The sequence below is a fragment of the Apodemus sylvaticus genome, chromosome 9, assembly GCF_947179515.1.
Source record: "Apodemus sylvaticus chromosome 9, mApoSyl1.1, whole genome shotgun sequence".
NCBI classification, from domain to species: domain Eukaryota; kingdom Metazoa; phylum Chordata; class Mammalia; order Rodentia; family Muridae; genus Apodemus; species Apodemus sylvaticus.
In genome coordinates this window covers 80565471-80587357 of record NC_067480.1, presented here as the reverse complement: position 1 = coordinate 80587357, position 21887 = coordinate 80565471, and the positions used below count along the sequence as shown (strand labels likewise).

At 50.3% G+C, this 21887-nt stretch overlaps 1 protein-coding gene across 3 annotated transcripts in view; it reads right to left on the bottom strand.

Annotated features, from left to right (window-relative positions):
• The window catches only part of Bicral (BICRA like chromatin remodeling complex associated protein), a 90925-nt gene that overhangs the window by 12474 nt on the left and 56564 nt on the right, over positions 1 to 21887 (bottom strand). For all 3 annotated transcript variants that reach the window (XM_052192061.1, XM_052192062.1, XM_052192063.1), the window contains 5 exons: positions 19693 to 19738; positions 18992 to 19040; positions 18840 to 18908; positions 13555 to 15231; positions 1376 to 1481 (listed from right to left, as the gene is read on the bottom strand). In XM_052192061.1, the coding sequence (XP_052048021.1) occupies positions 1376 to 1481; positions 13555 to 15231; positions 18840 to 18908; positions 18992 to 19040; positions 19693 to 19733 (1942 nt within the window). In that variant the 5' untranslated portion in view covers positions 19734 to 19738. The remainder of the gene's footprint in view (positions 1 to 1375; positions 1482 to 13554; positions 15232 to 18839; positions 18909 to 18991; positions 19041 to 19692; positions 19739 to 21887) is intronic.

Below are 21887 nucleotides of genomic sequence, written 5' to 3'. Positions count from 1 at the left end.
ACAGAAGCAACTTAGTCCATGGTAATAAACAGAACTACAAAAGTTACCTGTAGTTTTCAGTTTTCTATGGTCTGAGAAATACATGTCAGCATATGTTTGGGTAACCTACACACACACACACACACACACACTCTCTCTCTCTCTCTCAAATGGCAATGTGGTAACCTACACTCTCTCTCTCTCTCTCTCTCTCTCTCTCTCTCTCTCTCTCTCTCTCTCTCAAATGGCAATGTGGGTGTGTCCCAGTATTTTCAATTGCTAATGGCTGTGCTGCTTAGTTGAAAGCTGAGGGGGGGGGGATATGCGGTATTGGCATTTCTATGGATCATTAACTGTTTTCTATATGCAGAGAATTGTTTTTCCTCTTCTAGGATTATCAAGTTAAAAACCAAGCAGTAAAGGTCACAGGGCCCCAAGGCAAAGGTCGGGAGAGTCAGTAGTCCAGCTAATGACTGGATCAGACTGGATGGATAAGCAATGTGGCTTTTGTAGAACACAGAGCTGAGGGCTGAGGCTGGGGCAGAATGACTGGGTGGACCAAGGAGGTAGAGAACCAGGCAGGACAGAAGCGGAATGGGGCGTAGCAGGGAGGTAGGCCAGGTGGAGAGGCACAATACTGGTGAAATTATAATAACAACGTAATAGAGGCTAGCCGAGAGACTGCCCCAGCAAACAGGCCTTCTTCTGTACCGATGTCTCTGGGTCTTTGTCATTAAACCTCATGTGGGATCCCACAAGCCCCAAGAGCATCCTGTAGCCTGTCAGCACTTCAGAACTCCAAAATACACTTACTCAAGGAATGGAGCCCAGCAGGGGGAGTGCCTGCAGACAGGGTACAGCTCTCAGGGTTCCAGTTCTGGGAGTGGGGCTTCTAAACATACAGACACACAGACAGACAGGTAGTCAGGCAGGCAGGCAGGCATGCACGCGCACGTGCACTTGAGCACAAACACACACACACACAAACACACACACACACAGGCAGGCAGGCAGGCAGGCATGCACGCGCACGTGCACTTGAGCACACAGACACACACACACACACACACACAGAGCAATGTGGCAATGTGGGGCTAGTTACAACGTTCTGTGAGCCTTGCAGAGCCAGGCCCACCTCTTCTCAGAAGCACATTTCTCTACATAACTTAATGTCATAATTTATTAGTGCTTTTTTCTTTCCGAGTGGTAACATAAATGATCTAGCTGCATGGTACCCTGCAGCCACAGGAGCACACTCTATTCTTTGGGTGGAAAGGGTACAGAGAAGAGGAATTACTGGGGAGCATTCGGATTAGGCAAGATTCAAACAGAAACACTTTGTGCAAACAGGGAGGCGGGAAGACCATGCTCCAGGACGGGTGGGCGAGCTCCTGACCTGGCAGTGCTGTGCTCAAGAGCCCAGGGATCTGTGGTGGCCTCAGGCCGTCTGTGGTCTTGGCTGTGGGGTTGGGGGAGGTCTGGTTCAAACACTTTTTCTGAGCCTGTAGAACAAAGAGCCAAGAAGAATATTAATTATTGTTTTAAGTCTTAATAGATTACTTTTTAAAAAGATTTACTTAATGTGTACGAGTGATTTGCCTATGTGCACAAATTATGTGGACTTGTGTGCCTGGTGGCTAAACAGGCCAAAAGAAGACAACAGATCCTCTGGATCTGATTCATTTAAAACCTGTGGTGGTCTGACTGAGAACGGCCCCCACGGGCCCACTGATACTTGGTCACCAGGGAGTGCTACCATTTGAGAGGACCAGGAGACAGGTGCGCATTACACATCAAGGCAGACCTGGCCTCCAGGGCCTCCCATTTTTGTCTCCTTGCCCTCCTCCTTTCTCCTCCTCCTCTTCCTCCTCTCCCCACCCTCCTCTTCCTTGGTGATTTTCCCTGGCCTCGGTTCCCAATAAACCTGCATTTAATATAATCTAATCTACCTTAGACTGGCTCATTTCACCGGTGGAGAAATAACTTATCAGATGGAGCCTTACTGGAGATGTGTCACTGGAGGTAGGCTTTGAGGTTTCAAAAAGCCTATTCCAAGCCCAGAGTTTGTCTCTCCCTGCTGCCCTTGGATGCAGACTAGAGCTCTCAGCTCCTGGGCCAGCGCCAGGTCTGCCTGCTTGCCACTGCCATGCTTCGCACCATGATGACAACGGACTGAACCTCAGTCCCAATCCAGTGCTTTCTTTTAAGAATTGCTGTGGTCATGGTGTATATCCACAGCAACAGAACACTGACTAAGACAACAGTCACTGCAGGACTAGTGGGCTTCCGTTAATGAGAGGGCTTGCTTCCGGTGCACGGAACCCTGGGCTCAGACTCCAGCAATGCTAAACACTAGGAAGTGGCACACAGATTTCAGCCCTTGGAGGTAAAAGCAGGAGGGTCACAAGTTAAGGTCATAGTTACACAGCCAGCTCAAGGCTGGCTTGGGTTACAAGAGCTCCTCCACCCCAATCAAATAGAGGCAACAGGGTTTGTAGTCCAGACTGGGCTACAGACTAAGGCAGATGCTGTTTTTAAAAAACAAAAACAAAAGCAAGCCAAGAGTTCCCTTCCTCTCCTGATTCCCACAGCTCCCACCCTACCAGGTGCCTGCCCCGCTTCGCTTCTAAGTTGTCTGTGCCTCAGACCACACTCCCACTAACGCCACTGCCTTCCTATGTATACATGCATGCGTGTGTATTTTATTTTGAATTCTGTATATGTGTATCTGTGCATGTAAGTGCGGTGTCCATAAGCCGGAGATGCCAGCTGGCCCTGCAGCTGGGTTACAGGCGGTTGGGAACCGACCCTCATGGCTGCTGCAAGGCTCTCGGGGGCAGTACTGCTTTTAACCACTGAGCCATCTTGGTTCCCCCCTTAAAACTGTTTACTTATGTTGGGCGGTGGTGGCGCACGCCTGTTTCCCAGCACTTGGGGAGGCAGAAGCAGGTGGCTCTCTGAGGTGGAGATCAGCCTGTGTGTCTACAGAGTGAGTTCCAGAACAGCCAGGGCTACACAGAGACACTGTCTCAAGAAGACAAAAATAAACAAACAGACAACCCCCCCACACACAAAATAATTTACTGATACATTTACTGATTTTATATATATATATATGTGTGTGTGTGTATGTATGTATGTATGTACGTATGTATGTAATATGTGCCTGTATGGTATACGCACGTGTACACAAATGCATGGTGTGTACACATGGTGTGAGTGTCTGTACACAAACTCAGAGGCCAGAAGAGGGCACCAGGGACCTTCCTATCACTTTCTCCTATGGCTTCAAGGCTGGTTTCCTAGGCTGCAAGGGAGCAATCCTCTGGTCTCCACCCCCACCCCCACCCCCACCTCCCAAAGCCATAGCATGTGGGGACTGGGCTCCCTGCTTGGGCACTGACATCCCAGACTGCAGCCCTCATGTTTTCACAGCAAGTACTCTTAACCGTTGAGCCATCTCTAGCCTTTCTGTTTTTCTGAGCACGGGCCTCATTGTACAGCCTGGCCTGCCCTTAGTCTCCCAAGTGCTGGGCTTACAGGCATGACCTACCATACCCAACTCTTTTTTTTTTTGTTTGTTTGTTTGATTGATTTGTTTTTTTTTTTTGTTGTTTTTTTTTTTTTTTTTTTTTTCGAGACAGGGTTTCTCTGTGTAGCCCTGGCTGTTCTGGAACTCACTCTGTAGACCAGGCTGGCCTTGAACTCAGAAATCTGCCTGCCTCTGCCTCCCAAGTGCTGGGATTAAAGGTGTGCGCCACTACTTCCTGGCTCACACCCGACTCTACTGCACAGTGATTCTGCACTGAACAGGTTCAGGTTGCTGACCCCATCACAGGCTCTCAGTCCCTCTAGCACGCACCTGTGTCTAGGTCCTTAGGCCGTCCTCGAACTCGCCTCCTGTGCTGGTACGCCCTCGCTCTCAGCTCGCTCTCTCTCTCTCTCTCTCTCTCTCTCTCTCTCTCTCTCTCTCTCTCTCTCGTCCTTCTCTATCTACATATGCTCCCGTTCCGTTCTGTCCCTGTCACTTTGATGGCCTCAATTACAGTTTACACACTGCTCAGTCAATCCCTTGTGGTCCACAGGCCCTCACCCTTACGGCTGTTTAATACGACGGTGCTTTGGCTTCCTCAGACTCGAGCACACCCGACACTCAGGAACACCCGTCAGAAGTAAAAATGCTCCATTGCTCTGCTGCAGTGAGCCTGGATGTCACAGTCAGGACCTTTGGTCATCCTTACTCCTCAACCATGGCAGCCAATCATGAGCCCTACGTTCACTGTTTTGATTCCACGTGCTTCCCACCATGCCCACCACTGTAAGGCTAGGATGAGTCTTCACTATTTCACATTCAAGATAACACGTTGGCTCTTTTTGGTTTTATTTTTGAGACAGGGTCTCACAAAGCCCATGGTAGCTTCAGACCTGCTTTGTAGTGGAGGCTAACCTTGAACTCCTGATCTGGTCTCTACCTACCAACTCCCAAGAGCCAGGACCACATACAGGTGTGTGTCCACGCCTTGCCTATGACACTAGTTGTTTTGTTTTTGAGACAGGTTCTCACTATGTAGCCCTGGTTGTCCTATGTAGACCAGACTAGCTTCAAAGTCAACAATACCTGTCTGCATCTGCCTCCCAAATGCTAGGAACACAGGCTCACATCTGGCATAACTCGGCTCTGGTCGTCTAAGACCCAGAGGATACACACCCGACATCACTCCCTACCCTGTGGTACACGCCCTCTTCTCTCCCCCGTTCATTGGTTCATTGGTGATTTCTCCTTTCTGGAACATTCACTATCCAGACCTGCCTTGTTGGCCTTTTCTTCTCTTTAGAAGGTCACAGATCAGCAGGCAGCAAGAAGGCTCAGCAGGTAAAGGATCCTGTTCTCAAGCCTGGTGACCTCACTGTGGTCCCTGGGGCCCTGGGGAGGGGGCCCGGGGAAGAGAACCAGCTCTTGCAAGTGGCTCCCTCTGCTCTGCACGCTGTCACTGTGGCATGTGTGGCCGTACACTCACAAAATAAACCGTGGATGGCCCTAGGTCATCGGCACTGTCTTTTTGTGCTGTGCCATCTTGTTAGTTTGCCCAGTCCTACCACATGGCATCCAGTGTATGTGAGCTGGCCTCTCACTGATCCTGAAACAGGGCGGTATTCGGTGCTGAGTACGGACTGGGGTCACATGCTTAGTGGTCAGTTCAAACGAAGGGAAGAACAGGAAGGAGATGGGAGAGGTGGGAGCGCAGGGAGGGAGCCATGGAGGTTCAAAAGCGCCATGGTCTGGCCTCCTGAGGACCACAGGGGACCAGAGGCCCTGCTGCAGGCCAGCGATGTGGGCCTCCTCCTAGGAGTGGGGGCTGGACGACCTGGCTCAGGTCAGCAGCTAACACTTGAGGAGGATTAGTGTTCTGGAATCGAGCTGTGAGGGAGAAGCTGAAGCCACATCAATCACCCTGACGAGGAACACAAGTCTAATGAGGTGACACGAGGCTGTGAGCGGCTGTGGGAACAGGCTGGGCCGTGCCCTCCACCCTGAGCTGTGCTTTAGTGTCACTTGGGAGTGCTTGGAAAATGCTGGTGCCTAAGGTCCTTGCTCCAAGCTGTTTAAATCAGGATTTATGGGGATCAGGTGCAGGCATCACATCTTTTAGAATGTTCCCCAGTTGCCTCTATTGTGCAGCTGAGTTTCTCGTTTCTTTAGATGAGAGCATTGAAGACAGCCTTGGCCACAAGCCACCTGCTGCCAGGGCGCAGGCGAGGATGACTGGGCGGCTTCCTCACCCACCGCTGGCTTCCCCAGGAAGGCTCCCTGCACCTTCTGTAAGTATGAGCGTGGGGAAGGAAAGAGGGAAGGTACAGTATCCAGCGGCCTGTGTGACCGCCATGAGACCTCCTCCACTGTGGTGTGGGACTGTCACCCATGTGACCACTGTGGACCTCCTTCACTGTGGTGTGAGACTGTCACCTATGTGACCGCTGTGAGACCTCTTCCACGGTGGTGTGGGGCTGTTACCTGTGTGACCACTGTGTGACCTCCTCTACGGTTGTGTGGGACTGTCACCTGTGTGACCACTGTGAGACCTCCTCCGCTGTGGTATGGGACTGTCACCTGTGTGATCACTGTGAGACCTCCTCCACTATAGTGTGGGACTGTCACCTGTGTGACCACTGTGAGACCTCCTCCACTGTGGTGTGGGACTGTCACCTGTGTGACCACTGTGAGACCTCCTCCACAGTGGTGTGGGACTGTCACCTGTGTGACCACCGTGAGACCTCCTCCACTGTGGTGTGGGGCTGTTACCTGTGTGACCACCGTGAGACCTCCTCCATTGTGGTATGGGACTGTCACCTGTGTGACCACTGTGAGACCTCCTCCACTGTGGTGTGGGACTGTCACCTGTGTGACCACTGTGCGACCTCCTCCACAGTGATGTGGGACTGTCACCTGTGTGACCACTGTGCGACCTCCTCCACAGTGATGTGGGACTGTCATCTGTGTGACCACTATGAGACCTCCTCCACTGTGGTGTGGGACTGTCACCTGTGTGACCACTGTGAGACCTCCTCCACTGAGGCGTGGGACTGTCACCTGTGTGACCACTGTGAGACCTCCTCCACAGTGGTGTGGGACTGTCACCTGTATGACCACTGTGCGACCTCCTCCACTGTGGTGTGGGACTGTCACCTGTGTGACCACTGTGCGACCTCCTCCACAGTGATGTGGGACTGTCATCTGTGTGACCACTATGAGACCTCCTCCACTGTGGTGTGGGACTGTCACCTGTGTGACCACTGTGAGACCTCCTCCACTGAGGCGTGGGACTGTCACCTGTGTGACCACTGTGAGACCTCTTCCACTGAGGCGTGGGACTGTCATTGGGCTGCTTATGTGCAGCTTCGTGGAAAGGATAAAAAAATAATCTGGTCATCTGGCCCTTCTTGATTACCGTCAATATCTCCATCATGGAGAGAATGTTTGAGAGATTTTCAAAGAATTTCAAGCTGGGTGTGGTGGTGCCTATTAGCACTGGGGAGGAAGAAACAGGTGAATCTCTGTGAGTTTGACCATCCAGAGCTACATAGTAAGGGACCCTGCCTTAAAAATGTTTTGCCAGGCGGTGGTGGCACATGCCTGTAATCCCAGCACTCTGGGAGGGCAGAGGCAGGTGGATTTCTGAGTTCAAGGCCAGCCTGGTCTACAGAGTGAGTTCCAAGACAGCCAGGGCTACACAGAGAAACCCTGTCTTGATAAAACCAAATCCAAATGCCTCCCCCCCCCCAAAAAAAAAAGAAAGCGAGTCTGTGTAACTGGACACCCGCAGACACAGTAAGGCAGGAGTGGAGGGGATCGGAGAGAGGCAGGGCTGGAGACCAAGACAGAATCCAGCTCGCTAGCTCGCACCCGCACCCTCACACAAGGCCTTAAGGGTGTACGCTGGTTCCTGGCTCTCAAGGAATTTTAGATCTACTAAATCTTTTGGAGCTCTGAAAAGGTTTGGACCTACCATAGTTTTTGCTTGACAAGATAAATTCTCAGAAAAACCACCTGCTTAATCACTGACTCTTACTTTTAGATCCACTTGGAAGACCACAAAGCCTGGCATTACTTTGGGCTTTAAGGCTTCAGCTCACAGGGCTCCGCAGAAGAGGCCAGCCGGGGTCTCAGGCTGAGACAAGGCCCTCCCAACCAACCTCCACCAGGGAGAAGCGCTCGGCGAGGTGGGTGACCTGTGCGAGGGGCTCTGGCTGCCCTTGGGACAACAGGAGCTCCGAGAAGAAGGAAGCAGGATAAGCACAGAGAAATAACCAGAGCAGAGAAGAGAGCAGACCAGACTGGCATCAGAGTGCAAGGCAGGGACAGAGTGGGGAGGTACAGATGCGCAGGAGCCCAAAGCACATCTGGGCCACACCCAATGCTAGCTGAAGATTCTGGCTCATTATACTGTTTTATCTACCTTGTCCAAGTATGTATTTATTTACATTTGCAGGGCCCAGGAAGCACATGCCGGCTGCAGCGTGTATGTGGTGATCAGAGGGCAGCCTATGTGGTTCTCTCTTGTCAACGTGTGGCTTCCAGAGACTGCGCTTACGCTTTGCGGCAGGCACCTCCACCCACTGAGCCAGCTTGCAGGCCCGTAAGTCTTTTTAAAAATGATGACTTTTTTTTTCTGGGTATGATAGCGCATGACTTAAAATTAATCCCAGCACTCAGGAGGCAGAGGCAGGCAGATCTCTGAGTTTGAGGCCAGCCTTGTCTACAGAGTGGGTTCCAGGACAGAAATGGCAGAGTCACCTGGAACTGGAGTTATAGACAGTTGTGAGCTGTCCCAGGGGGGTGCAGGGAATCGAACTCTAGGAAAAGCAAGTGCTCTTAACCACTGGATTAAAGGCATAAGTCACCAATGTGCAAACGATATTTTCTGATTGAATTCTGGGTGAAAATCTATTGTAAAGTGCATTAATGTCTTGACTCAAAGAAATCTGACATTATTTGACTTAGTGTTAAATCTCTGGGTGGGGCAGTAACAACGTGAAATGGCGTGCAGCCCCTGTTCTCAGGAGATGCTCAAGAAGTTTCAGGCAAACAGTCGGGACTTTGAAATGGTGCAGAGAAAAATGTGTTTGTTCTTGTGCACACTATACAGGCACACATGGACCCTTAGTACAAGTAGCGCAGATACTGCAGAATCTCGGCTGTGGGAGACAGACACCAGGTGAACAGTTTTCCGTGGCTCTGAGCCTCTGCATTATAGACTGGGAGGTAGACTGTGCCCAGGCTCTGGGGGACACCTACAAGCGAGTGGCGACTGGAGAGCAGGAGAGTGAGGAGACTTCCTGTTCTCTGTGACTGCCTGGAGCAAAGCTAGTGAACCACCCACACTGAACATGAAATGTAGTCCTCCTGAACAATAACAGCTAAAAGTATATTATTATTATTATTATTATTATTATGTGTGTGTGTGTGTGTGTGTAGGACACTACTGTGGAGTGGGCCCTGCCCTCCTGCCCTCCTTCCACTGTTACATGGGTTTCAGGGACCAGTCCAGGTTCCAGGCTTACTCAGACACTGCCTAACCGCTGAGCGCTCTCACTGGCCCACAGCATTAGCCATACAGATTATTAAAGCGCTGCGTCAGGAGACTGGGAGGCTTGCTCAGTAGTTTAAGAGCTTGCTGCTCTGGCAGAGGGCCAGCATTCAGCTCCCAGTGCCCACCCTGGCTGGCACCCACTGCCCGCGACTCCAGCTCCAGGGACGGACATCTCTAGCTACCCCTGGCACCTGTGTTCATACCTCTACACAAATGCATACATGGACAAATTCAAAGTAATAAAGTAAATCTTTAAAAAATACTTGCTAAATTAAAATCTTTACAAACATAAACAGTACACACTTCTGATAATGGAATAATGATATTTTTGTTCATTACAACAGTCCAGGATCTCCACAGAAAGCCCACACAGCAATTATAAAGCAGTCACTCTTGGTGCCACGGGTACAGTGGCAGGCGACTTACTCACTGCCCTTGTAGTGCACGCCGCCCTCAAGGCTGTGCCGCCATCCCTTCACTCCAGAAGGGACCTCCTGAAAACTGTCAGCAGGGACACCCTGGATGTGACACCAACAGCCTACTTCCCTCAGCCTGCACAAAACTCACAAACAACCATTTTGAAGCTTCCAGGAGAGGCTTCTTGTCAGCTTCATACACAAGAATTGGGCAGTGAGCCTGATGATCCTCCCATTGGAGGGAGGCAGGGGAAATGGCCGTGTTATAGGTGAAAACAGATAATCAATTACAATAAAAACATAGCAGAGCAATACGTACGATCTCAAGCTATATAATGGAGTGCAGCGTGCAGTGTGATGCAGAGAACAGCCTGTCTAGCCGCGTCACCTGTCGGTGAGCACAGAGGCTGTGTCACAGGGAACCTGAAAGCCTAGCCAGAGCCAGGCCTAGCGAGGCGGGGTGGGAAAGGTAGACGGTCTGTGCGCTCTGCTCTGCTGGGTGCCACTCTATATCTGTGTCTGTATCCACTGCGCAGCTTATGTTTGAGTCAGGGTCTGTTCCTCTTGGCCCAGGCTGCCTTGAACTTGTGACAATCCTCTCAGCCTCCTGTGTGCTAGAACATAGTGTGGAACAAGAGCCTATAAATGATACCAGAGGAGAAGGAAAACTGCCCAGAATACAGGATCAGCGCGGAACAGCTCTGGTAAAGTCCCCACCTGGGGACACTGTAGTGACAGTGAGGAATGCCACTGGAAGGTTAGACCAGTCAGTCTGAAAGAAATCTGCGTATCTATAGAGTCTCAAGTATTTCTCTATTGTGAAAAACAAGGTCTCAGGTAGCCCAGGGTGGCCTAGGGTCCACTCTGTAGCCAAGGCTAGTCTGACACCTGATGCTCCTCCTTGCCTCCATCTCTCACGGACTGGAACACGGGCATGCCCGGCCTCGCCCCAGCAGAAGCAAGCACAGTGGAGAAACCTGGTAGTCAGTCAGTGCTCGAAGTTAATGGTACAGGGACAAGCAATCACAGAGTCTTGAGGGCTCAGCATCTGACAGGCCTGAAAATGCATTCCCTGAGTTTACTCACAGCAGCCCAACCCAGGGACACCACAGGAAATAACGGCTTTGTACTTTTCCAAAACAGGGAGACGAAGAATGATGACTGGGGAGAGGGGTGGGAGTGAGGGTTGAGGCACAGTGTGTGCTTGCACACACACACACACACACACACACACACACCCCAAGGGCTCGGCAGATCTTGGCATGTTAGGGTACTTGCTGCCAAGCCTGAGCAGAGTCTGCTTTCCGGGGTCCAGGGACTGTGAGGAGACCCCACAGGCGATCATGGCATGTGTGCACACAACCCCCTAAAACAACCAAATGTGCGAAGAAACAAACGCAGTGTGAGGCGCCTCTGCTGGAGGGAGATGCGCCTCAACGCCACACACCAAATGAAAGGCCCCCCCTTCTCTTGCAGCCCGGCGGCTGAGGAGGGGGGCTGAAGGGAGCAAGGCCTTCAGGATGGTTCCTTCCTGTTTCCGAGACCTGTCTTTCCCATTCCCTTATTTATTTATTTGTTTGTTTGTTTAAGATTGATTTATTTATTATATATATAAGTACACTGTAGCTGTCTCCAGACACACCAGAAGAGGGCTTCAGATCTCATTACAGATGGTTGTGAGCCACCACATGGTTGCTGGCATCTGAACCTCTAGAAGAGCAGTCAGTGCTCTTACCCACTGACCATCTCTCCAGCCCCCCTTTTCTTTTCTTTTTTTTTTAAGGTTTTTTTGGATTTGGTTTTTTTTTTTTTTTTTTTTTTTCCGAGACAGGGTTTCTCTGTGTAGCCCTGGCTGTCCTGGAACTCATTCTGTAGACCAGGCTGGCCTCGAACTCAGAAATCCGCCTGTCTCTACCTCCCAGACTGCTGGGATTACGTGCGCCACCACCACCTGGCTCCTCCTTTTCCTTTTTAAATGTATATAGGTGTTTTGTCTGTGCACCATATATAGAGCCCATGTAAGCCTGAAGAGGGGGTCAGATCTCCCCGGGATTAGAGTTACAAAGTGTCTGGGAGCCGCCATGCAGGTGCTGGGAACTGAGTTCAAGTCCTTTGCAAAAACAGCCAGTTTTCCTAATCGCTGAGACACTCTAGATTTTAATTATTTTAAACTCTACATGTTTTCTTAAATTTTTACATTGCCAACTGTCTTCAGGCACATCAGAAGAAGATATCAGGTCCCATGGTGGCGAGCCACCATGTGGTTGCTGGGAATTGAACTCAGCAGTCGATGCTCTCTGCAGCTGGGTCATCTCTCCAGCCCAGTCATAAAAGCCTGCTTGTTGTGAACCTTAGTGTGATCACTAAATCAAAGGTATATGGCTTCTAAAAGACCGGTATCTGTACATGTAAACAATTCATACTGAAATGTGAGTTTAAGCTCTTCCACAGACACTAAGAAACAAATCAACAAGAAAACCCACAGCACACATAGGAGAATCTGTTGTTGTTCTAAAGTTTCTCCTGAGTGAACAGAAGGCTGTGGAAATAAAGACGGAGGAGGCAGATGTGTGGGCGGAAGCAGGATCTGGGGTAAGTCCTCTTAGCGGGAGAAGACCTGGGTGTGATTAGTGCTTGATGCCAACTGTTGTGCTGTGTTGTGCTGTGTTGAACTCAGGCCTCAAGCACTAGGCTAGGGGACACACTCTCACTGAGGGTGCGTCTGACCCCTACGGAGCATGCTCAGAATGAGGAGCCGAAAAGGAAATGTCTGCCAAGAAGAGGACAGAAGCGGAGGAGCACTGGAGGGCTTTTCAGCAATGATGTCTATGTGATCTTACCAACTGGGCTGGCTCAGGCACGGGTCAAAGGGGGTGTGTGTGCTGGATGCACACCCCCCACCCCATGCCTCCCTCTGGGCTGAGCCAGTGACCACTGTGGAGTGGCATGGTCCCCAGCTCACAGGCAGCTGCCGTACTCCACCCAGCTGAAATCCCCCACTGTAGTGACGTGGTTGCAGCCGTTGGTCTTTTGGGCAGTGTGTTCATCCTGGAGGCTCTGACCTGCCCAATGGACTAACACTTTGATGGATTCATAAGATGGCCTCAGTGGGAGGCGAGGCCTGGTTAGAGTCAGTCTCAGGACAGTGCCCTGCACAGATACTGCTTGCCGCCTAGGAACTCCACTGTGTGACAATACTATTATCCCACTTCCCTCATGGAAACTAAGTTTGTAGGCATGATTGTGTTGGTTGCTTTTACTTCATGAAGCCTAGATTCAAATTCAAGAATTAGAAAATATAATGCATTCATTTATATGTGTGCGTTTGTATGTACGTGTATGTATGTGCGTGTGCACAAGTGAATACTTGGAGTAAAGTTTTTGTCAAGTCAACACAAACTGAGAAGCAGGGCTTAGTGGTGCATGCCTTTAATCCCAGCACACAGAGGCAGAGGCAGGTGGGTCTGAGTAAGTTTGAGGCCAGCCTGGTCTATAGCGCAAGCTCTAGGACAGCCAGGGCTGCACTGAGAAACCCTGTCTTGAACCAAACCAAACCAAACCAAATCAAATCAAACCAAACCAAACCAGCTGCGCAAGCCATAGAGAGCAGGCCAGGAGGCAGCTCCTGCATGCCCTATGCACTGATTCAGGTTTCCAGGGATCAACTCTGCCTTCCCACACTGATTCCCTCAATGGTGCACTCTGACATGGAAGTGTGACCCGCTCCTCCTCACCATGCTTCCGGTCCTGGTGGGTCATCTCAGTGATAGACAGGAAGCTAGTGCAGTATTCCTGCCATAGCATGTGTGTCCCAGGGCTGAGACTCAGGCGTGACAGTAAATGTCATCACCTGCTGACTCACTGGCCCCCAATCCAGTTTGATTCCAGAGTCTTCACTCTACAGTGCCCCACTCTACAACAGCTAAGAGCCTTTCACTAAAAGGGAGGAAGAATGATCAACCATAAATTGACAAACTGAAGTTACTAAGTACATTTCACCTAAGGTGACAATTCTATAATTATATAAACACAACAGGAACGTCCCCACTGCACACGTGCCCGTCACTGACCTGACAGAAGAACTGCTGCTGGGTCCCCGGGGTGCTGCTCAGGGTGCTGGGAGATTTGGAAGCAGAGACTGGAAGACGGTGGGACACACTGACGGGCACTGGAGTCCTGTTCGCTTGTGTCAGCTGGTCTCCCGTAAAGTTTGATCCCGACGACCCCGACTGCACCGTAGGCCCAAGAGTGGGGTGGGCAGTGCTGGCTGAACTGGCGGCAGGGAACCGAGCAGGTCCTGACATGCTGCTCACCGAGGGCATGGTGGCAAAGCCTGGCCTTCCTTGGGAAACACTGCTCTGCCCAGGTGACAGGTGTAACACAGTGGGTGAGGCCTGCTGCAAGGGCATCTGTCCTCCCACGATCTGAGGAGAGGCATGGTTGACTATCACGGGGCTTCCAGAGGTGGCAAAAGTCTGCCCAGACACCAGCTGGACGGCGGTGCTCTGGCTGTTAAGCGTCTGTCCAGAATACGGCTGGCTGGTCCTAAGCATGTTAGAAGAACTCCTATTCAACATGACATGCTCGGAGGCCACTTGGCTAGAGATGAGCTGGGAGGGCTGGGTCTGAAGAAGCTGCCCGTTTATAGTCTGGACATGGTGCACCGAGTTGGAGCTGACAGAAAGGCTTGTGGGTATAAGGAACTGACTTTGGGGCGTGTGAGGCTGGCCCATGGGGGAATGGATAACGATGCTGCCCCCGGCGCCGCTCACCGCCTGGGAGGTGACAGGCTTTCTCGTGTTCTGTTGTTGGTTAACAATGTTCACAGACATGTGTGGACCAACCACAGAGCTCTGCGGCGAGCTTGCGGAAGCGAAGGAGATCCCTTGCTGTACGTGGTGCTGCTGGATTCCAAGGTTGTTCACATTGTAAGTATTCTGCTGACCCATCTGGATGGGCTTTGGCTGGATATTAATTGGGACTTTATTTGAATTTGGTGCGAGACCCCTTTGAATAATGATGTTATGCACAGGTAAAGATGCTTGGAAATTTGTGCTGTTGAATGGAACGGTGACAGGCTGTGCTACGGGACTGGAAGTGGAGTTCCCAAACAGAGAGCTGCCGTTAGGAGTCTGTCTGTGAACCAGAAGCCCCCCACTCACATTGGACGGGGCTTGCTGCCCACTGCCTTTCAATATGATTTGAGAGCCATCTAGGTTATTAATAGTCATCATGGAAGGCTGATTACCAAAGGACCCGATTAACTGGATCTGACCAGAGCCGCTAAGCTGGCTGCTGTTAGGCAAGTGCTGGCTGGGAACACTGACCCCCACGTGCTGCATAAAGCCATGCTGCACGCCCACTGTATTGCTTGCAAACGATGCTCCCACAGGCACATGAGTCACCCCGACAGGCTGCAGGGTCTGACCTGAGTAATTAGAAACGTTAGAAGCCTGAGTAAAGGGTGCTGAGGAGGACGGATGGAGCGGGGCCTGCGCGAACTGCTGGCCTGAGCCTACGCTGGCGTCCAGATACGCCTCTTCCGCCAGAGTCTGCTCAGTGATATTGGCCTCCTGCAAGGACTTCTGAAGAATGTCAAAGGGCTGGTCCTCGCCGAGATCCGGGAGAGGAGAAGACTCAAGCTCATCTTCAAGGAACTGAAGGCTACTCGCAAGGGGCAGCCCGTCGCTGGGCCCTTCTCCGAGCTGGTTACTTACACCCTTGAGGGACGACTTAGGGTCAGCATTCTGGAAGGCAGAGTCAGTGTGTTACAAGGCACATGGACCTTCAGAAGGGACACTTACAAATCCCTCTCCTGAATGAATATGAATATAAAGTTTAATGATAAGATTTCAGGGCACACTGGGTTTATGTTTGCTGTTATTTGGAAACAAGGTCCTACTTGGGCTGATCTGGAGCCTGCAGTCCTCCTCAAAAACACAACTTTCTCCAAACTGCCTACCTTCTTTCTCCTGTTTTATTTCTTTAGTTATGCTGAATAGTCTATATGGCCATTGCTTTGACAAATGATTTTATAGGGAACATACAAAAAGCTAGCTGAGGTGAGGCTCATACGTGCTGTCTCAGCACGGAAGCTCAGTCAGGATGGCCAGGAATTTGAGGTCAGCCTGGGCTAACAGCAAGGGTGAGGCCACATTGTGAGACTCTGTCTCATCATAAAGACAAGTGGGCATGCTGGCGCAGGCCTTAAACCCAGCAGTCTGCGGCAGGAGGAGCTCCGTGAGTTTAACGTCTGCCTGATCTACACAGTGAGTACCAGAACAGCTAGAGCTAGGGTAAGACTTGCCTCAAAAACAAAACAAACAAACAAACAAACAAAATAGATGTAGACAGACAGACAGACAGATAAGACGACATAACTAAGGACAGCTGGAGATGAGCTTGTTTCTGAGTACCTGGGGCACACTTATTCCCTTTTTTGGGGGTGGGGGGAGGGCTTTTCAAGACAGAGTTTCTCTGGCTGTCCTGAACTTGCTCAGTAGACCAGACTGGCCTTTAGCTTACAGAGATGCGAATGCCTCTGTTTCCTGAGCATGCGCTACCAGCTAGCCTTCCTTTTTTGAGGGGGTAGGCGTGGTGCTAACTTAGGATTGATCCTAGGATCCCACTGGTGATACGCACTCCCAGAAAAACTGTTTTTCAGGTTGTTTCCAAGGTTTTAGTGGGATTCAGCCCAGGGGGTATATGTCCAGACCACTGTACACCGAGAAGTCAAAATGGGTTTGAGGAGCCCTGATTATCATTTTGCTAGATGTCCAAGAAGTACCCCATAGCCCCAGAAGACCAGAGCAGAGCAAAGTGAGTTCCGATGCAAAAATGAATGCTCTTCTGACTTCCTATAAATATTTATTTGTTACCACTCAATCAGTTAGGAAAACTATCTCAAACTAAAAACAAATGAGCAAACAAACAAAACCCAGTTAACTCAAAACAAAAAGCTAACGCTTCTAGATATGTGCAAATGTGTTAGTTACATCTTTAAGGAACCCCTGGGGAACAGACAATCCAGAGTCCACAGTGCAGACCCAGGAAGAGACGCTGGAGAGAAAAAAATTTAACTTGCTGTTCTGGAAAAGGAACCAAAGACATCGTGCATGAAGGCAAGCTGTACAGCCCAGCCCCCAGCCTGGGGGCGGGGCTCTGCTCTGTGGACTTCAGTACAATCAAAAAGAAACAGAGAGAAGGAAAACTAAAAACAGACCGATCAAGAACAAGTATTCTAGCTCAGGGGGTGGCCGGCCACAGTGGTGGCGTGTGCCTTTAAGTATCAACACTTGGGAGCCAGGGGCAGGCGGATCTCTGAGTTCAGGGTCAGCCTGGTCTATAGAGTGAGTTCTAAGACAACTAGGGCTACACAGAGAAACCCTGCCTCAAACAAAACAAAACACTAACAAAATTAAATAAATAAAAATGAAAGAGGGAAAGGAAGGAAGAAAGAAAGAAAGAAAAAAAGAAAAAAAGAAAGAACGAACAAACGAACAAGTATGCTTGTGTGTGGTGGCACATGCTTTTAAATCCCAGTACTCGGGAGGCAGAGGCAAGCCGATCTCTGAGTTCGAGGCTAGCCTGGTCTATAGGGCTATATGAGAGACCCTGTCTCCAAAAAAAACCAAGAACAAGAACAACAAAAAAGCCTTCTGATTTGCAAACCCTACTGGCTGAAGGACTAGAGCCCAGGCCGGCTACCTCGCAGCAGGCCTCAAAGAACCATTTGCGAGGCAGGGGGAGCCGGGTGGTGGTGGCGCACGCCTGTAATCCCAGCACTGGGGAGGCAGAGGCAGGCGGATTTCTGAGTTCGAGGCCAGCCTGGTCTATAGAGTGAGTTCCAGGACAGCCAGGGCTACACAGAGAAACCCTGTCTCGAAAAAATCAAATCCAAAAAAACCAAGAGAGAGAGAGAGAGAGAAGAAGAAGAAGAAACTGAGAACAAGAAAATCGTTTTCTCTGGAGCAAATATAGAGGCAGAAGTGAGGCAGGTGGCTGGCATCCGTAACTGGCATGTAGATGGCCAAGACGGCTGAGAGCTGGTGATCACACTGGACTGTCCGGCTTCTGAGCCCGGGCCTCCCCTGAAGCTGCAGCTGGGCTGGCTGCGGAGAAGTCCCGGCAGCTCTCCTGCCTCAGACCCTAGCACGGGGGTTGGAGGCACTTTTGCAGCCAGGCCTAGCTTTTTACATGGGTCCTGGGGATTTTGAACTCAGGTCCTTATTCTGGCCCAGCAAGTGTTCCCACCTACTGAGGCCTTTCCCCGGCCCCGAAACACAGTGATCTGAGAGTCTCCAAGTAAGACTCTTCCGTCTACTCTCCCAGAGCTTAACAATCTGGGCTGTAGAGGCAGGGGTGGGGGAGGGGCGGGGGTGGGGGGCAAATTAGAATCCAGTGCTGCGCTGCACCTCTTAGCTGTATAAACCTCTCTGTGCCTTAGCTCCCTTGTCTATAAGACAGAGCTAACGGTAAAACCGCTTCCTGCAAGTACTGTAGGCATCAGATGCCATCTGTATGAGCCCCAGGGACAAGCACACACTACCCCTCAACAGTGCTGGTCATTTCCTGTATCTTGCTTTTAACACTGACATTATTTGTAAGTAACTATAATTAAAACGTCTCCTTAAAGCTCCTATGACAAGATTCAAAGCATTCTAATGTGCCTTCCTCTCGTCACAACACTGGCTTCATCTCCTAAGGCTGAAGGCTCAGAAAGCTGTCAGTGCTGGGGTACAGGGACGGCTCAGAGGGTGAGGCTCCCCACAAAGCCTTGAGTTTCATCCCTGGGAGACAGCTGTCGTCGTCCTGACCGCTGTCTCCCTGGGAGACTCCAGGCTGTCGTCGTCCTGACCGCTGCAGTGCAGGAGGCACATACGTAAACCCTCTTACACACACACACACACACACACACACACACACACACACACACACACACACAAAATAAGTGAAAGTTAGAAACAAGGCCGGGCGGTGGTGGTGCACGCCTTTAATCCCAGCACTCTGGAAGGCAGAGGCACTTCTGAGTTCGAGGCCAGCCTGGTCTACAAAGTGAGTTCCAGGACAGCTAGGGCTACACAGAGAAACCCTGTCTCGAAAAAAAACCAAAAAAAAAAAAAAAAAAAAAAAAAAAAAATCCAAAAAAAAAAAAAGAAAGAAACAACAGGAAACAGGCAAGGTAAACATCTTAAGAACTTGATTCTATGAGAAACAGAACACTGACAAAGGTTTTCCTCTCCTGTCAATTAAAAGGGGAGGTAATCATTCTTAGCACTCTACAAAGGCAACTGAAACCTCCCTTGTAAGGTTTCCTCAAGACAGGAAGGCTTCAGGTTTGGTTTTCAGAACTCACCGTGGAGTTGGCGAAAATCGAATTAGAATTGGCTGCAGAATACCCTGCGTTCGTCACATCATCGCTGCTCTGCAAAGGGCGAATTCAACATGGCGGTTACTGCAGGGCTTGGACAAACAAAAGCCAAGCCTGAGACGCTGCCTGTCACTTACCGATTTACTGCTAGGTCCGTGCAGAAAATAGTTCAATGCTTGTGGGTCTCTAAAAAAAAAAGAGAGACAGAGAAAACAAGTAAATATTACTACTTATATTTAAATAGTTGTTGATATTTTAGTAAGGCAAAAAGAAATGACACACTAGCCTGAGTAAAATCTCCCACCTTAAACCATTTTCTACATTTCTGCCTCCTGGAAGCACTGCTTCAGCCCGGGGACTACACTCAGAACCTTGCCCTTGCTTGGTGGGAAGGCTAAAACTAAGCAGGCCTGGCCTGGCGTCGTGAGACTTAAAATAAGTAAAACCAAAAGGAATGGATTGCTGAGTTATGACCCATGTGTAAAACTACCTCTTGAGCTAGAGAGAGGGCTCAGCAGTTAAGAGCAAGCCCTGTCTGCTCTTCCAGAGGTCCTGAGTTCAATTCCCAGCAACCACATGATGGCTCACAACCATCTGTAATGGGAGCTGATGCCCTCTTCTGGTGTCTGAAGACAATGACAGTGTACTAACATACATAAAATAAATAAAATCTTTAAAAAAGCAAAACAACAAAACTACCTCTTTGTCCCAGTGCTGTAACCATGGTAAATTATTATTTTTTATTTTAAAAGTCCAGGAGCTTAAGCTAGCTAGTGAGCTCTCTGTTCCTCACACCTCACACAAGCGGTCCACCCTGGGCCCCGCAGGAGCATCTTACCCAATAAGATCGAGGAGACAGGAGTCGTCGTCATCATCCATGACAACTGCAAGGAGAGAGCAAGGAGTGAGTTTGAGCAGAGCGGCCAGCAATATGGCTGCAGCGGAGCTGTGGCTGTGCGCTGAGCAGCGCAGAGGAACTGTCATCATGGGAGCTCTCCCTAGTCACCTGTCAAGTCTGCCATTTGAGAAATGTGGCTGGTGGGCACAGTGTCATTTGCCAGTAGTCCTGGCTACTCAGGTAGGACCCAGGAGGATGGGAACTTGAGTCCAAGAGTTCAAGGCTCGCCTGGGCAGCAGCGAGACCCTAACTCATAGATAAGCCCACAAATAGGGAGCACATCCGGTGTGCCGGCCAGCACCTGCGGCCAGCACCTGTGGCCAGCACCTGTGGCCAGCACCTGCGGCCAGCACCTGTGGCCAGCACCTGTGGCCTGGAGTTGGAAGGCAGGGACAGGAGGATCAGGAGGTGAAGGCTACCCTTGCCTATATGATGAGGTTGAGGCCAGCCTGGACTACATGAAACCCCATGTCAAAAACAAAGCCAATAAAAATAAAGGTAAAAAATGTAAAATGAATAGTTACTTGAATACGTTTTTGATTTAAATTGTTTTTACTATAAACCAGTTTTCAATTTAGAGGTCCAAAGACTCCAGACACATCTAAGATAGCTGCAGCCACCTCCCACAGGCAGACTCCCGAGAGGACCATGAAGCATGAGTTACGCTATTAAATGGAGAATGAGTGAGAGCAGAGAAAAAATTCTGCTTTACAAAAGCTCTCAGACTCTCAAGTCCTTCAATGTTGTGACTGGATGCTTCTAAGCACTGAGAGCAACTCCGATTTCTCAACACATTTTAGTGATCTCTAGGATGGCAAAAAGTGGGTTCTCCCCGCATTTGGAGAGGACCAGGAGGCCCTGCGCTGCAGGCCATACAGTTCTGGTCGAGGGGCCTGGGCTGCCCAGTGCAGCACTACTAAGTCCAATGCCGAATAGTCCATAGCTGGGCCAGGAATGTTTAAAGCAGAAACTGCAGCACAAGTTCTCCCCACTGCAGCTCGGAGCTCCCTCTCCCTGCCTGCAGCAGCCGCAAGCATGGCCAGCGCAGCTCTGGCCCAGACTGTAACAACTGAACAAATTCCAGGAGTGGTTCTCCCCCGAGAGCCAGTCAACTTACACTAGTGATCCGACACCTGGCAACCCTGCTTCTCACCCATTTCAAGCCATGCGTGGAATAATTTACATCACAGAACGCCAGGGCCAAGAGTTCTGGAGCAGTTGGAAAGGGCAGTTGTGAACGGCAGTTGGACGGAGGAATGAAATCCTGTAGAGATGCCCAGAGGAGGGGCACAGCCCGGGACAGCAGGGGGAAGGACGAGCCTTATAGAGGTTTTCCTCTGTTCAAACTTCCTTCTCCCATTAGTTTCCCCAAGCCAATCACAAGGCCTAACAGATGTGGAATTCCCTCCTGCCACGGGGCAGGGCGCTTTCTCTACTCTAGAAGACTGTGCAAGGGTAAGTTTCCTGATGTGGGACCCTCCTGGGTTGCGGAGTGACTGGGCTGATTATACTCCTGTAAGCAGAGCTCAGGGCGAGGAGAGAGGATGGGTGAGGGGAAGGGAGGAGGGTGGGAGAAGCGAAGCTAAAAGCAGCCATGAGAAATGGGCTCCTTAGGACCCAGTTGTGAGTCATTTGAGGTCATCCTGGCACCGATGTTCCTGCACACATGACTTCTGGAAACAAGACTGGGAAGGAAAGAGGAAAACTATCATCAAATGGATATGCTGGATCTGTTACACAGCCAGGCATGGTGACATGGTGACATCTGTATTCTCAGGCCTTGGGAGGCGGAGGCCCAGGCAGAAGGCTTGGTGCAGGTTTAAGGACAAGTTGTTCTACCTACTGAGTCCCAGGACAGCCTAGGCTACATACGAACCTGCCTCAAACAAAGGCCACAAAACAGAAGACATGTCCTGATAACAGGCATTAGCTACAGCTCATGCCATTATAAACCACGCCTCCCAGACGTCACAATCACACGGAATAAACTGTCCAATTATGATGTATCTTTAGGCCTATAAAGTATATATTACTTCTTTACTTTGACATGGCTATTCAAATGAAGAATCCCTGTATCTTCATAAACTTTTTCTTTTTCTTGAGATTGAGTCTCACTATGTACCCCTGGCTGGTCT